General features: G+C 44.8%; 1 protein-coding gene across 4 annotated transcripts in view; it reads left to right on the top strand.

The window, feature by feature from the left end:
- The window catches only part of CACNA1D (calcium channel, voltage-dependent, L type, alpha 1D subunit), a 326,299-nt gene that overhangs the window by 233,012 nt on the left and 76,939 nt on the right, over nt 1–16,348 (top strand). For all 4 annotated transcript variants that reach the window (XM_011986180.1, XM_011986179.1, XM_011986182.1 and 1 more), the window contains 9 exons: nt 2,194–2,354; nt 3,314–3,539; nt 3,671–3,878; nt 6,777–6,897; nt 10,322–10,436; nt 10,958–11,027; nt 11,863–11,929; nt 12,658–12,805; nt 15,095–15,224. In XM_011986180.1, coding sequence (XP_011841570.1) covers nt 2,194–2,354; nt 3,314–3,539; nt 3,671–3,878; nt 6,777–6,897; nt 10,322–10,436; nt 10,958–11,027; nt 11,863–11,929; nt 12,658–12,805; nt 15,095–15,224 — 1,246 coding nt within the window. The remainder of the gene's footprint in view (nt 1–2,193; nt 2,355–3,313; nt 3,540–3,670; nt 3,879–6,776; nt 6,898–10,321; nt 10,437–10,957; nt 11,028–11,862; nt 11,930–12,657; nt 12,806–15,094; nt 15,225–16,348) is intronic.

Here is a 16,348-nt window from a genome sequence, read left to right as displayed (position 1 = left end):
CACGGTACTAGCATTTCTTGATGTGCATGCAGGTTACGTGTTCGGTTGGTAAAACTCGTTGAGCCATGTACCTATGATTTGTGTACTTTTCCGTCTGAGTGTTATTTTTCAACAAAAACATTTTCCTACTATATATAAACACTAACTTAAAATAGACAAGGACCTAAATATAAAATATAAAATCATGAACATTCCAGAAAGAAAACATAGGAGAAAGTCTTTGTGAGCTTGAGTTAGGCAAAGGTTTCTTAAGATACAACACCCAGTATACTCTCTTAACAGAAAACAAACAGATAAATTAGTCTTTGTCAAAATTAAACTTCTGTTCTTCAAAAGAAAATACAAAGGTAAACTTCAGACTTGGAGAAAAATATTTGCAAAGAATATTTGATAAAGGACTGGTATCCCATATGTATAAAGATTAATACATAAAGAAGAGTGTCAATAATAGAAAAACCCAATAAAAAATGGGCAAATTTTTTAATAGTCATTTCACCAGAGAAGAGATGTGGATGGCAAATAAGCACATGAAATGACCATCAGTTGTTACAAAAATGCACATTCAAATCACAGTTGGATACCACTACACGCCTATTAGAGTGAATCAGATTTAAATATCTGACAATGCCAGGTTCTGACAAGGATGCTGATTGGTGGGAACTTTCATACAATGTTGGTGGACGTGTCAAATGACACAGCCGTTAAAAAAATAGTTTGGTAGTTCCTCATAAAGTTTAAACATATATTTACTGTGTTTATATTTGGCCTAGACATCCTGCTTCTAAGGTGTTTGTATAAGAGAAATGAAGATATATGCACATACAAAGTTGTAACATGAATGTTTATACCAGTTTTATTCATACTTACCCCAAGCTGGAAATAACCCAAAGGTCCATCAAATGTAAATGGGTAGGCACGCTGTGGTTCACCAGTGTGATAGAGTACTAGTTTGTGTCTGCCGAGTTTTGCGTCTCAGGAGAAACCCAGTTGTGAGTGGGACAGTCTTTAGAGTCCTTAGTAGAGTTTTTCCACGCTGGCCAACATGTTAGAAGCTGCTCTTTCCATTGGAAACTGCACGGCAAGAGCAATTATAAAATGCACCTTGCTTGATCCAGGTTTTGTTAAAGAGTTAGCACAACTCTTTCTCTGCTCACTTCCTGGGTTACAGATTTTCTTTTTGCCTAGCAACACAGCTGAGTCAGCCGGGGCAGCTTGGGTAGCCTGGAGATTCCTCTTGACTCAGACCCCCAGAGGAAGTACCCCATTGTCGTTAGTGAGGCAGCACAGCGTGGAGAGGAGTGATTTCACCAACTGGCCGGCCCTTTCATGGCATCTGGGTCGCTGAGCTGCAGCTCACGGCACACTTTACCAAACCATCCCCTTGTGGCAGGGAAGGTTTTCTAGGAGGAGATAAGCTAAGGGAGAAAATATTTTCTCTGATCACAAACAGGAACTGAAGGTGGGTGGAGGACATGCTACTTGTCTGTTTGGCTCAGCTCATTTTATTTTTATGAAAACACGATTCAATATTGGCTCTTCTCCTAAAGGTATATTTTGAGCATCACTAGTTAGAAAGGGCACCTGATGACTCAGTATGAAAATTCATGTCCTACTCAGCTTTGACAACTCTCCAGGCTCTGGAGGAACCTCAGAGATTTAAGAAAGGATTGAAAAGATGCCCTTTTAAAAAAAAAAAAACTAGCTTTGTAGCACTTTGCTGCCTGGTAAATTCTGTATGGTGATTGAGATGCTGCAAGAGATGTGTATAATAAGCGAAGTGGCTCTCTGCACTGATGGCATGAGCAGATCCACATCCCATATGGTGGATATAGGAACTGCATATGTGTGCAAGTGTAGTTTTGCATCTGCACATGAATCTATGAATATTTAGATTTTCTAACCCACTTAAGGGCTGCATATGACAGATTCTGGAGTTATCTGTAAGCCATAAGGAAGGAAACTGATAGCATGATCAAGTCAATGTAATACTTTTAAAAGTCGCATTTTAAGACCAACATACTTTTTATTATGAGGTCTGTTAATTTCTGTGCCATTTGTGCTCATCTTTACTTCCTGCACTCCCACCCCAATCTGGACCTCCAGAGTGAAAGCCAAATTATCTCTCAATCCTATTTATTGGCTACTCAGATGCTGTATCTGTCATCTAGGGAGTAATGTTTGCTTGTCTTTCAGCCGACGCTGGCGTCGCTGGAACCGATTCAATCGCAGAAGATGTAGGGCCGCCGTGAAGTCTGTCACGTTTTACTGGCTGGTTATCGTCCTGGTGTTTCTGAACACCTTAACCATTTCCTCTGAGCACTACAATCAACCGGATTGGTTGACACAGATTCAAGGTACAAGCAGAGGCCATTCCTTTTTTGTTCTGAACTAGAGATTTCTGTGGCTGTCCAACTGCCATTTGGTCTTATCTGATCGCTGCACGATGAAGTATCAGAACGTTTCTAGTGAGGACAAACTTGGTAGAACCATCCAGACACAGCAACTACCGGAGCGAGGGTGCCGTCTGTGCCGCGTAGTGAAGCACCTTGGAGCCGCTTAATGCTGAGCATCTAATTGTCCTAACCCTGAGCCAACCTAGGACTGAGGATTCTCGGAGCTGGAAGGGACCTCATAACCCCTTCTCCCTGTGCTCATCGGGGAAGCTTCATTTTCCCCTGTAGTACTTGTGGCAGATGGTTTTGGTTCCCCTGCTTTGAATGCTCCAGCAGTGGAGTGTGGGACACTCATCCCCAGAGACAGCTCATTCTGGGTTTGACAGTCTTGAGCCTTTGAAAAGTCCTTCCTTTCATCCAGTCAAACCTGTTTCCCTCCACCTCTCCAGCCTGCTTGGTGGTATTTTCAGCTGTTGGAAATGACATTGATAGGTGACTGCTTCTGATATCGTCATGCCATAAACAAATTCAGACAGGTCTTTTTTGTGTGATTGAATGAAAAAATATGTATAACCTGATGGTGTCAATGCAGAATCGTAGGCTTTTAGGGCTGGAAGGTGTCAAGGATTATGTGATGAGCTGCCTCTTCCCATTTTGTCATCAGTGACACTGAGACCTGGAGAAATCCAGTAACTTCTCCAGAGTCACATACCTAGCTAGTAGCAGAAGCAGGACCAAAGCCTGGTGGACAGACTGTCCACGCAAAGGCCACGTTTCTGTCCTGGGTGAAGTAGTGAAGAGAGAGACAAGGTATTGGCATATTTCCTGTGGGGTCTGTTAGGGAGGGAGGTGTGAGGGTCAGGAGCCGTCTGAGTGTCTTGTGGGAGACCCTGAAGATAGGTGCCCCTTTGTCCTTCCAGATATTGCCAACAAAGTCCTCTTGGCTCTGTTCACCTGCGAGATGCTGGTAAAAATGTACAGCTTGGGCCTCCAAGCATATTTCGTCTCTCTTTTCAACCGGTTTGATTGCTTCGTGGTGTGTGGTGGAATCACTGAGACGATCTTGGTGGAACTGGAAATCATGTCTCCCCTGGGGATCTCTGTGTTTCGGTGTGTGCGCCTCTTAAGAATCTTCAAGGTGACCAGGTAAGGAAATGTGGGTCCCACTGCAAATGTTTTATGAACAAGAGGCAGCGGCCATCACGTCCCCGGGCAGGTGATGTTCTGCTCTGTCCCGCGTGGGTGTTCTGAGCTCACACCCTCATCTTGACTTATAGGCACTGGACTTCTCTGAGCAACTTAGTGGCATCCTTGTTAAACTCCATGAAGTCCATCGCTTCGCTGTTACTTCTGCTTTTTCTCTTCATTATCATCTTTTCCTTGCTTGGGATGCAGCTGTTTGGTGGCAAGTTTAATTTTGATGAAACGCAAACCAAGCGGAGCACCTTTGACAATTTCCCTCAAGCACTTCTCACAGTGTTCCAGGTGAGTCCTCCCTCCATTCCCCAAAAAGCTTTGTGAGCAGCAGCTAAAACTCCTCTGCCTTCTTGTCTGCTCACACTCAGGAAGACAAAAGGGCTCCATTTTTTTCATATCTGCCCTAATGATAGCCTGGTAAATTTTGTGTCATTTAAGTTATTTGTTCTGCATCATCCTCCAGCTATCTATGTTATGTGATGTAATTTTTTAAAGACTTCTAGCTACATTATAAAATAATTTTAAAAAATGTTTTTCACACTCAAGCTCTTCTCAGAAAACTTTTTGATTGATTTTGTGAGGTTTCTTTGAAATAGACTCTAAAATTCTTTTTTTCTTTGCTACTTTTTGTTGGCAGGCCAGTTTATAATCCTAGTTATAATAGATTTACACAAGAAGCGAATTCTCATGCCTCTATGCTTTGGTGTGTAGTTGGAGGAATCAGAGTGGTAGGAACTGTGACAGCCATTGGCCCTTCTGTCCTCCTCCTGGTACGCAGTGAGGACACACAGATTCTGAGGGTGCCTGTCCTGTGAGGCCTCTGCAGGCAGTGGCTGAGAAGGAAGCGGTGGTTGCAGAGAGGCACCGATGGCTCTGCCGCTCAGAGCAGCAGCACACGCTCGCCTGATTCTAAGCTGAGGTGCTCAGAACCGTCCTCCTTGGACAGGGTCTGATGGATAAGTTTAAAAGACCCACCTGTCCTCATTGCTTTTCCTGTGTGATGAGAGCTGCAGAGCCCTGCCAGAGAGGAAAGGCAGCAGACAGCTGGGTCCTGTGGTGGCCCTTTCCATGCCCAGCTCTCTGCCGTGGATGAGTCACTTACCAATTTCTAAAGAAATCCAGAGACCAAAGGGAATGATCTGGACAATTCTTTCCCACCTGGTAATTTTGAGGCATATATAATCTACTGTAAGCCATAGTTTTGTTGTTTGAATTATACTTAAATTTTGGCTGCTAATCAGCCATTCTTTTTTAAAAAAATTTTTCTTTCAGAGAAACTGGTGTCTTTTTTTTTTTTTTTTTTTTGGTAATGCATGCATATGGCACAAAATTCTAATGTTACAAATGAATAATAATTCTCCCAGCCAGCCACAAATTTCCTCTTCTAGGAAGCAACCACCATTAAACAGTTTCTTGTGAATTCTTAGATCTGCATTTTCTGGTAGCTACAACTCAGTTAAGCTACCTATAGGTGACTTTCCACAGACAGGAGCTCACTCGACGTGCTGTTTTGCATCTTGCTTTTATCACTTCAAGTGTCCTCAAGAGCCTTCCTGCTTGGTCCGTAAAAGGCTGCCCCTCCTTCGAAATGCTGTATCCATGCAGTGGTACAGATGTGCCATGGTTCATGTGACCAGTCCCTTGCTGACAAGCATTTAGTTCTGTCCGGTCTTGGCCCACATAAACAGGGCTCCGGTAGGTGATCCTGAACACGCGTCAGAGGGCACATGTGTGGGCTGTAGATCTGTGGGACAAACTCCCAGAAATAGAATTGCTGCTTTAGAGGGTGTGTCCATTTTAAATGTTGAAACCCTTGCCCAAGTGCTCTCCTTATGGTTGTATTAGCTCATTCTCTTCACACTGCCCATTGCCTCACTGCCTCTCCCCTCAGTGGAGAGCATGCTTTGGGATGCCCATCAGATAGGTGAAAATGGCGTTTCATTGTACTTTTAACAGATACTCCTCTTATCAGGAGTGAAGTTGAACATGTTTTCATATGACTCAGAGCCATCAGTAGTGCCTTTTCTGTGAATTACTTTATCTTTTCAAATCATTTGCCCATTTTTGTTTGGTTGTGATCCATAACAGTTTAAATTTTAAAAATATATAGTTCAGATTGAAGATAAAGGAGCTCTGCCTGTCGTTGGAAGAGAGCATTTTTTTTTTCATTACTGTTCTTGTTCATCTGATTCTATTTCATCATGGATTGAATTGTCGAGTACGATCAGCAGAGAAGATTAAATTTCAGGTCATTGGTGATATCTACTCTTAAGGTAGTTTTGTAAATTTACATGAGACATTTAGAATTTCCTGCTTCTGTAATTTCATAGGTATAATTATCCATTTCCACAGTTGATGGACTATGTGGAATGCTATGCAGCCGTTAAAAGAATGAGGTGCACCTTCTGACACAGAGGGTCTCCAGAGTATGTTGTTGAATGAAAAAACAAGCCAGTTGCAGAAAACTTTGCATAGCATGAAACCCTTTATGTCTGAAAACTCAGAGAAGACACCTAGTGCTTGTTTTCTTTGTTTGTAAACGTTTTTAAATCCGTAGTCGAAGGTTCCAGAGAGAGACAGAAAGAGCATACTTTCTGGAGAAGGGACCAAAACTGCGCTGGGGTGTAATGAAAAAGCACATGAGTCTTGGCTGGGCGGGGTGGCTCACACCTGTAATCCCAGCACTTTGGGAGGCCAAGATGGGCAGAACACTTGAGGTCAGGAGTTCGAGACCAGCCTGGCCAACATGGTGTAACACTGTCTCTACTAAAAATACAAAAATTAGCCAAGTGTGGTGGTGGTCGCCTGTGATCCCAGCTACTTGAAAGGCTGCGGCAGGAGAGTCGCTTGAACCGGGGAGGTGGAGGTTGCAGTGAGCCGAGATCAAGTCACTGCACTCCATCCTGGTGATAGAGCAAGACTCCATCTCAAAAACAAACAGACAAACAAAACATAAGTCTTAAGTATAAGGTTTTTTTTTTTTTTCACTCCAAGAATTAACTTATCTATTTGTGTAGTTAAAAAACAATGTTTTAGAAATTCCATGGGATAACAGATGGATTTGTTCAGTGCAAACTGGACTGTGAAAGGCAGCTTAAACCAGATCTAGGCAGCCACCGAGGGGCTCTGGAGAGCGACTGCCATTTGTGAATCCACCTGCTGGCTGATACCCGTTTGCCTTCTCAGATCCTGACAGGCGAAGACTGGAACGCTGTGATGTACGATGGCATCATGGCTTACGGGGGCCCGTCCTCTTCAGGAATGATCGTCTGCATCTACTTCATCATCCTCTTCATTTGTGGTAATTGTATCCTTCAAGCTGACCAGGCTTTGTTGTTGCTGTCGTTATCTGGTTTTGTTTTTCTTCCTCTGGATTTCTCTGTGATGGTGGTGGTAGTAGTTGTGGCAGGGAGGTGAATGCCTTTACCGTATTAGCTCAATATCTGCTTTTCTTCCATGCTGCTGGGGGACAGCATCCTGTGAGCAGAATTCCAGAGAGGCTTTGAGGGATGCATTCTGGCTAAGATAAGCAAGCCCAGGGAAGGAGCGTGAGATAGCACACGTGCTGGTCCCAGAGGTCACTCAGTTTGGCATCATGTCTCCTGTACAGGTCCTGAGGGATGGCTGAGCACAAGGCCAGGTGGTTCTTTATGTTATAATTATCGGGAGCTTAGGCATCCATCTGTGACTTCCTAAGACCCTTCGTGACTGATGGGAGCCATCTTCGTGGACTGATCTGTGCTCCCTGGGCTAATTTCACTTTGCTGATCTGTCCATCTTTGGGGATCAAGTGTCTATTGGCTAGCTGCTAAATCATGCTGCGTAACTTCTGTCTGCCTTACGTTACTCGTTTTCCCTGTCAAGAGGCACTCTCTAATTCTAGACCTGGAATTGGCCCTTGGATCTGTATTTACCTCATTCAGACCCTTCCTGATCCTGCAGCCTTTGGTTCTCGATGTTTTATCTCCAGGTCCTCCATGCCGAGCACCAGACCTGGTACACAGAGGCCTTTAATGAATGTTTGATGCATGAACGACATACACACAAGATACTACACCTGGGTCTTCACCCTTCCATTTTAAAAGGTCCTAATCTGGATTCTTCTTCTAAGGGGGCCCAGATCTCTGTAGGGCCCAGATCTCCTTTATCTTGTCTGGCTCACTGATAAATTTTCTTCAGTGTGGTAACCTCAGTGCAAACCTGCCCGCTTTTCTACAAGGACAATGCTTTGTGCTATAAGGTATTTTATGAAAACCCCATCGTAACACATATACATCCTTCTAGTCCCTTGACTCAGCTCTAAGGCCCCCTCCACCAGAGCCACTCCTGCCCTGTCTCCCACCCAGAGAAGTTTCTTCTACCTCTGAGCTCCCCCTCAGATTTTATCCACATCTCTTACTGCCTGTAGGTTCTTCTGTCTACTGGATTTTTATTTATTTATTATTTTTTTAGAAGGAGTCTCACTCTATCACCCAGGCTGGAGTGCAGTGGTGTGATCTCAGCTCACTGCAACCTCTACCTCCTGGGTTCAAGTGATTCTCCTGCCTCAGGCTCCTGAGTAGATGGGATTACATGTGTGCACCACCATGCCCAGCTAATTTTTGTTTTTTTAATGGAGATGGGGTTTCTCCATGTTAACCAGGCCAGTCTGAAACTCCTGACCTCAGGTGATCCACCCGCCTTGGCCTCCCAAAGTGCTGGGATTACAGAGCCACTGTGCCCAGCCTGTCTATTGGAATTTTGAGCGAGCATTCCTCCATCTCCCTAACTAGATGGATAAACTTCTTGAGTCAGGAATCTTTTTTGTATTCATATATCTCAGTAGAGTACAGGATCTTGCACATAGTTGGCCCTTGGTAAATGAATGGTCATTCTTTTCTTTTTCTGCTGTCCTCATGGTTGACTCTTTAGGCCACAACAACTTCCTGGACTTAAATCTGTGGAGAAATAGTCCCTGGTGGTTGTCTATGGTTGCATGTTGTTTTCTTTATAGCACGTGTGACTATATCAGAGGTGCTTAGGGAGCTGCTTATGCTCTGTCTTCCCCAACTAGAGTAGACATTCCAGTGTACGGTGTTTCTTCCCATGCCCTCAGCACCCACGACAGTGCCTGGCACATTAGAGGTGCTTGATAGATCTTTTTGGATGAATTCCAGAGCGTGCCACTCTTTAGGAGGGTCTGAGTAATACCTCTCAATGCAGATGATGGATTTTTCTCTGGGAAGTTGTTTGTTACAAGCTTGTAAGATCTTACTGTGGCTCATCACTCTGGATTTGCTTTACTACCCAAAGGAGTTGAGTGTCATTGCAAGACTAGAGAGATTATTGTTTCTTCACTGAGACCATGGAGGGAATACTCACTGCAGCTAGTCTCATCACTAGCCCCTGTCTGAGTTACCATTACCCCAGGCCTAGCAGAGGAACGCTCATGTTACCAGGCCATCTTCAGCCCAGGACAAATTGCTTCCTGAGGCTCATTGCAGCTCCAGTTAAAAAATAGGCCAGCACGTCAAAGGCTTTTTGAGTCTTAATGTAATTCACTTATGTTTCTCTCCTCTTTAAAGCCTTGAATAGATTAGTCAGGCATGCTATTCCCTCACAGAGATCTCATCATCTGTTCCTTGTTAGGTTACGTTGGTTTACATGTTCAACCCATCCAAGGTAACAGATTGCACAGGACGTATGGGACAGTGCTGTGCTGCTCCTGTCTTGGGGTCTCTGGGTTCCTGCGGTTTTGCCTACAGATGGCTGGGCATCAGGCAGAGAGAAGCATTTGTCGCAGAAGGGGACATTCTCACTTACTGCCCTCTCATCCCTGTGCTTCTCAAGAACATGCTTCACTGCTAATGGGTAAGAAACAGGCATCTTCTGATTTAGGAATCTTGTTCAGAATACTTGTTAAAAACAAAAACATTCAAGAAAGTCATGTATACAACAATTACAGTAAGAGTGAAAAAACATGATAATTTGTTTAGTCACCTAACCTTTTATTGTGTTTTTTAACTGGAACTGCAATGAGCCTCAGGAAACAATTTGTCCTGGACTGGAGAGGGCAAAAATCAAGTTCAGGTACAGTGATCAAAGATCGAGCTGCAGTGAGACTATTCACGATAGTCCAGCCCCAGGTGGCAGTAAGTCAGGCACATTATAGTCAGTCAGTGTTTGTGGAATGAAGGAATGAATGAGTTATCTGTAGACTCTGAAGGTTATTTCAAAGGAGAAATTCTCATACTATCTTGTGCAAGGGGATCCTCATTTGAATAACTTGCAACCTTTGAAGTGGTCTATTTTGGAAAGCACTCCCCTGAAGATATATGTTGTAGTTGTAGTATGTGTTAAAAAAAAAAAAACCAAACAAACTACTTTTTAATTATACCATGTTTATATTATAGATTGTTGTGTATAATGTATAACATAGCTATAGATACATAGATGTTTGGACACACACACACAGAGGAATGTTGAAATTAGTGGGTTTTCATGAATTTTAGTGAATCTTAATTTTACTTCTATAGACTGTCCTTTTACAAGTTTTTATGTTTATTTTTGTTGTTGTTCCATTTTGTTTGAAAAGCAGGGCTCTGGTACTCTAGTTTTGCTGTGTGAGTATAACACTTGGGACAGTCACTTGCTACCAACCTCCCAGGATGCAGAGGGGTGTGACGTTGCCATAGTTGGCCACATGTAGTTGCATTTAGTAGTGTGTTATGCCCTTAAAAAGTTCAAACTAGATATTCTACTGAATGTCTTCTTGGCCATCGCTGTAGACAATTTGGCTGATGCTGAAAGTTTGAACACTGCTCAGAAAGAAGAAGCAGAAGAAAAGGAGAGGAAAAAGATTGCCAGGTAACCCCATTTTCCCCTGACGTGTTTGTCTAGGGGCTGCGTGGGGAGCCCTCCTACAAGTGCAGCCTGCCAGGCTCACCCCCGCATCACGGCAGCTGCAGCCCTCCAGGTTCCTGCTTTGTGGATCATGGTTGACCATGCACTGCAGACCAAAACGGATAGAATCTTGGGCAGAAGCCAGGCTCTTGGCTCTCATCCCTTGGAGTTGAGAGTGGGAGTCACATGTCCCCATGCTTAAAGAATCACTGCAGTTAATTTTGGCGTCATAAAATAAACGATGCATTCAATGCTGATTAGCTCTCAGATGAGAATTTTAATAAGATGATCTGTGTAATGAATCCATCGCATTGAGATTACCAGGAAGCTCTGAGTTTGGATTGTGCTAGGCTCTTGTGGTTAGTGTTGTTTCTAATTAAATTCTGTCCTTCATTGGAGCATTGTTGATTCAGAATCCTGATTAGCATTTTTATACAGAGTAACATGGTTATTTGGTTTCTTGTGCTCTTTTCTCTTCTCTTTAGAAAAGAGAGCCTAGAAAATAAAAAGAACAACAAACCAGAAGTCAACCAGATGGCCAACAGTGACAACAAGGTATGTGTTCTAAGATACTTCTCCCCTTTTTGTTTCAAAGTGATTCTGTTGGTATCTCCACACATGTACCATTTACACTGTGGGAGTGTCTTGTGTATCATTCTTGTAATATTTTGGTGTGAAGAATATAGCACACCATATAGACCCTGGCTTCCCAGGGGGTTCTGGTTGAATTTAGGCAGTTAACTGTGTTCACTGATATTTCACCAGGAAACCAATATGATGAAGATTTGACTAGTTTGACCACTTTTGTTTCTTTATTGGAATTGTGCAATCAGACCAGGATCACATTAGCAGCTTCGTTTTTAACAAAGGTCTATTTCCTGAGGTAATCCCAGGGTCGGGTGGCTTCAGGGCTACACTGTCAAACTTAATCCCATTTATGACAGCCCTGGTTGTGTTGTTCTTTCTTTGTTCATCGAGTTGATAAATACTTACCTAGTGGCTACCGTGTGTCAGACACTGAGGATTCAGGAATGAAGAAGACAGGTCCCTGCCTTCATGGGGCTCACAGTCTGGCAGGAAGACAGGAGTGTGAGATGCGTTATCACATGGTATGAGTGACTGCTGGCACAGGGCAAGGACAGAGCCCTGGATGATGCTGGCTAACTACGACTGGGTCAGGGCTTAACCAGCCTTCTCCTCACCTGCCCTTAGGACTTCTCTCTGAAGCAGAATCACCATCTGGGGACACCCGTCTGTCCCTGCACACCTACATACAGACGCAACTTTGGGGAGGAATCCATGCCCTATGCTGGACGGCCAGGATGACTTCTCCTCTCTGAGTGCATTTTAGTTAGTCTCCCCTCCTCCTAAGATGTCTCTGTCATCCTAGGTTACAATCGATGACTATAGAGAAGAGGATGAAGACAAGGACCCCTACCCACCTTGCGATGTGCCAGGTATGGTGGCAGAGGCCGGAGACGCTGGCTTTGCTGTGTGGCTTTGCTACTGCTCTGTGACCTGCTGAGTCTGCGGCCAGCCAGCCCAGCAGCGTGTACATGAGCTGCTGAGGCCACCAAGGCCGTGGAACCAGTTAGGTCCCCTTTTTCCCATGGTCACAGGCAGCATGTGTCACCCAAATTCCAGGTGATGGGGAGGGAAAGTGCAGGTGGGTCAGGGCAGTTCCAACTTCTGCTGGGAGACTGGTCCAGGAGACCCACCGGTGTTAGTGCTCACCTGACACTTTTACATTTGACTGGCACCTTATTGGCTGATATGGGTGGGACTGTGGAGTTGAGAGCCTAGTTGCTGATTGTGACTGAAAGTCCCACACAGTTTCTCAGGCCAGGGTGAACCAGGAGGTTACTGGGGAAACAGCCAGATGCTGGGAGGTTGGCAGTGAGAATCCCAGCACCGCCACCTTTCATCTGTGGTCAGATCTTATCCTGGTGGGAATCTCATCATTCCCACAAACTAAACACGCTCACCAGATGGGGGCACTTCTCAGCAACCCTCACCCCTGCAACACACACTCAGTCCACATTCTGAAGGAGCAGGAGGGTTTTGATTCATGTAAGCAGGTAGATGTTGTTAAAGTTTAAGCCAAATTTGCATGTGAAATTAAGAATAATTCAAACCCATATGTAGTCTTTATTTCATGCCTATAAAAAAAGTATTTCATTTAAAGTAGGGGAAGAGGAAGAGGAAGAGGAGGAGGATGAACCTGAGGTTCCTGCCGGACCCCGTCCTCGAAGGATCTCGGAGTTGAACATGAAGGAAAAAATTGCCCCCATCCCTGAAGGGAGCGCTTTCTTCATTCTTAGCAAGACCAACCCGTAAATACTCCCCTTCTAGTCTCTCACGGCTGCCTCTTGCCAGTGACCCTACAGGTTGCTTGAGGGTGGCTCGGGTGGGGGTGAGGGGAAGTGGTTCACAGCCCTTTCTGAACCTGAGTGTCCCTGGCGCCCTCACCCAAGTCCCCTCCAACCCCTCTCTCCTCCACTGTGGCTCTTGCTCTCAGCTCATCTCTTCCTAGCTGCCTCCTTCCCGCAAGGGTGTGACCAGGTCCTGGGAGGAGCTCCATTCTAGATTCTCCTCCCTGCCTTCACCCCTGCGTGGGGACAGCGACGGGGAAAGCCTTGTCCACCCCAGCATATTCCAATTGGAGCCCACTGCTCTGGTGTTCCATGCTTCGGCCAGCCATGGCAATGTTTCCTAACGAGTGGATCTTCTGTTAGGATGCCTTGTGGGATGAGAATTTTTGTGACCAAGGTCTGCATAGCATCCTCATCCTCATAGATCCCCCACTTCATTGATCAGTTTTCCCAGTTGAGTTTTATCATCATAAAGTCATATTGCACAGTGATATTTTATAGGTTGTAAGTATTCAGTTCAGCTCTATGATAGCCTACTTAAAATAGCATTTCTCATGTTAAAATGATAAGGTGCTCACAAGGAACAGGGCAATGACTCACAAGTACTATAAGAGGAAGACGTTTATTTACTAGCCAGTTTCTAGGTTTTAAATCATCTGGGACTGAGTGGAATGCTGGGGGAGATAAATGGCTCCTGGAAAGGTTTCTAGAATTGCAGAAGTAGTTCTTGGCTGTCAGAGAACAACTCTGTGTCATTCACTGGCCGTAGGGAGACACAGGTGGGAAGCAAGGCCTGCTGGCATCCTCAGAGATATGAAGATATGATGGTAGCTTTTACAGCTCACCACTATTTGGGTGTCCTTTAAAAAAGAAAGGTTATTAAACTGATATTGCTGACACCTACAGCCCCGTGTGTGTGTGTGTGTGTGTGTACATATATATACACACACACACACACACATATATATGTGTTGAGAGAATGGACTTATTTTCACCCAAAGCCGCAAAGCACTCCTGCCCTCACTAGCTTGGAAATTCTTCCCCAGACTCAACTGCTAACTACCTTCAGGTCCTCTGGGGGATACGCCCAGCATTCAATAGATCCAAAAGGCAGGACTTAAAGTGAGGGGTCACCTTCACATAAGGTTGACTCCAGTTTTGAAAGTGGAAAAATATTTTCAAAGGAAAACCTATCTGTAGGCTTATAAGCCTCTTATAGACTACAGATAAGTTTGTATACATACACACACATATATACTTTAGAATTTAAATATATACAAACATATTATAGATATGTATACACACATACATATACTTTACAATTTAAACATACATGTTTTATGTATACACGAATATGTATATACATATGCATATATGTATATATACATACATATGTGTGTGTATATATATATATTTAAATTCTAAAGTCAAACATTGAGGGTAAGGATAGCCAGTTGGTAACAGGTGCAGGGCACGTTGGGGACGGCAGCGAGGTTCTGGTGGCCCAGAGAGCCATCGTTTGAGCCCAGGTGTCGGGCATGAGCTGCCCTCCTTTGCTTCATGAGACCACAGGACTTGGTGAGAACTCTCATGCTGGGCCATGAGATCCTTGCATGTTAGCAAATGATGCTGCAACCTTCACCTTCTGAGGACTGCTTGTGGGTCCACTCCAAACTTTAAAAAAAATAATGATAACATATATTACAAAATCTGCAGACGGCCAGAGATGCCCTGAAGCCTCAGTTACTGCAGGCCCCTATAAATAGTATGAACTTGCACCTGCAGGACAAGCCCAGGATTCATCTCATTCTGTGTGAACTGTCGAGGGCAGACCTGGCCTCAGTTTCTTCTCTCAGTCAGGGAAAATAAACAGATGAGCTTCTTGTCATAGTGGAAAAACTTCAGTCATATAGAGCTGGATCAATTCTGCCCCTGGCCTTACTAGTGTCACTTTAGAATTCTCTGATTAAGCCTCAGTTTCCCCATCTTGAGAAAGACAACAAGCCCCACTTCCAAGGACTCAGTGTGGCGCCCCCAGCACAGAGTTGACACACCAGACATGGTCCACGGGGGCTGCTTTTGGTGGGCTTCGTGGGGCTGACGGACAGGTTGCTCAGGTGTGCCGGAGAGAGGGCACAGCAGACAGCTGCCCTCTGCCTGGTGTCTTGCTGCACTGGCCCCACACTCTTAAGGACCCAGTGTGTTCCACCCTCTTTGGGACTGTTTCCAAGCAGCTGCTTTTCCCTGCAGGATCCGCGTGGGCTGCCACAAGCTCATCAACCACCACGTCTTCACCAACCTCATCCTCGTCTTCATCATGCTGAGCAGCGCCGCTCTGGCCGCAGAGGACCCCATCCGCAGCCACTCCTTCCGGAACACGGTAAGTCCCCAGGGTGGGGCTCGCTCTGGGATAGCCCTGGCCTCTCTCAGGCAGAGGCCACTGTGGAGATGGGAGCTGTGGAGGCCCCTCAAGGTGACAGCTAGAGTAGGTCTTTCCTTCAGCTGGGGACGTTGGCTGTTTCCAGTTTGTAAGTGCCAGAGAGCTTGTGTTATAGCTGGATACATCTGAATGGAATCATTAATTTCAAACCTCATCTTAAATACTCTGCAGGAATGCTCAGTGAATTCAGGGAGCCTGCTTCTCCTCTTTGCTCCCTACTGCCAATATTTAGGTCCTCCTTTCCCTCCCTGCTCAGGTTTGTACTCACCCGTTTTTGAGATTCATGCTTCGTGGACGCACACGGCAGGGAGGAAGCAGAATTCAAACCAGGCATGCCACATGCCCAGGCTCTCTCGTTCAAGGTTGGGGGCAAGATTCCTATGTCGTGTAGACTTAACTACACGAAGCTGCTAGGCTCCACAACTGAGGAGAAATACAAGTCAGGGAGATGATAGGATGTCGAGTTGAGGTGTTCAGTGGAGAAGAACGTTAGGCCAGGTGCACTGGCTCACACCTGTAATTCAGTGCTTTGGGAGATAGAGGGGAAGGATCACTGAAGGACAGGAGTTCAAGACTAGCCTGAGCAATGTAGTGAGACCTCATCTGTACAAAAAATTAAGAAATTAGCTGAATGTGGTGGCACACACCTGCCACCCCAGCTACTCAGGAGGCTGAGGGAGGAGGATCGCTTGGGCCCAGGAGGTTGAAGCTGCAGCAAGCCATGTTTGCACCACTGCACTCCAGCCTCAGTGATACAGTGAGACCTTGTCTCAAAGAAAAAAATATATATATATAATGAATGTTAAAAAGTTTCTTCTCTGGGAATATTTATTATAAAATATGTGATTATGTTATATATTTCACAAGTATCTCAAAAGGAACTGCTAACCTTGGCCCCAGGAGCCAGTATTAAGTTTGAGTAACTCCATGAAGCAGAGTGCACCAGGCAGAGCCACTCGGACCCTTACATGTTAACTTGGCTGTTTACAATGTTACTTTTCATTGGTAGAATTAGGAATATGCAAAGAGTTATTAATTGGCTGGGCGTGGTGGCTCATACCTAT

Source organism: Mandrillus leucophaeus, unplaced genomic scaffold (genome assembly GCF_000951045.1).
Source record: "Mandrillus leucophaeus isolate KB7577 unplaced genomic scaffold, Mleu.le_1.0 Scaffold296, whole genome shotgun sequence".
Classification (NCBI taxonomy): Eukaryota; Metazoa; Chordata; class Mammalia; order Primates; family Cercopithecidae; genus Mandrillus; species Mandrillus leucophaeus.
The sequence above is the reverse complement of the archived record's forward strand: the minus strand, read 5'-3'. Positions and strand labels throughout refer to the sequence as shown.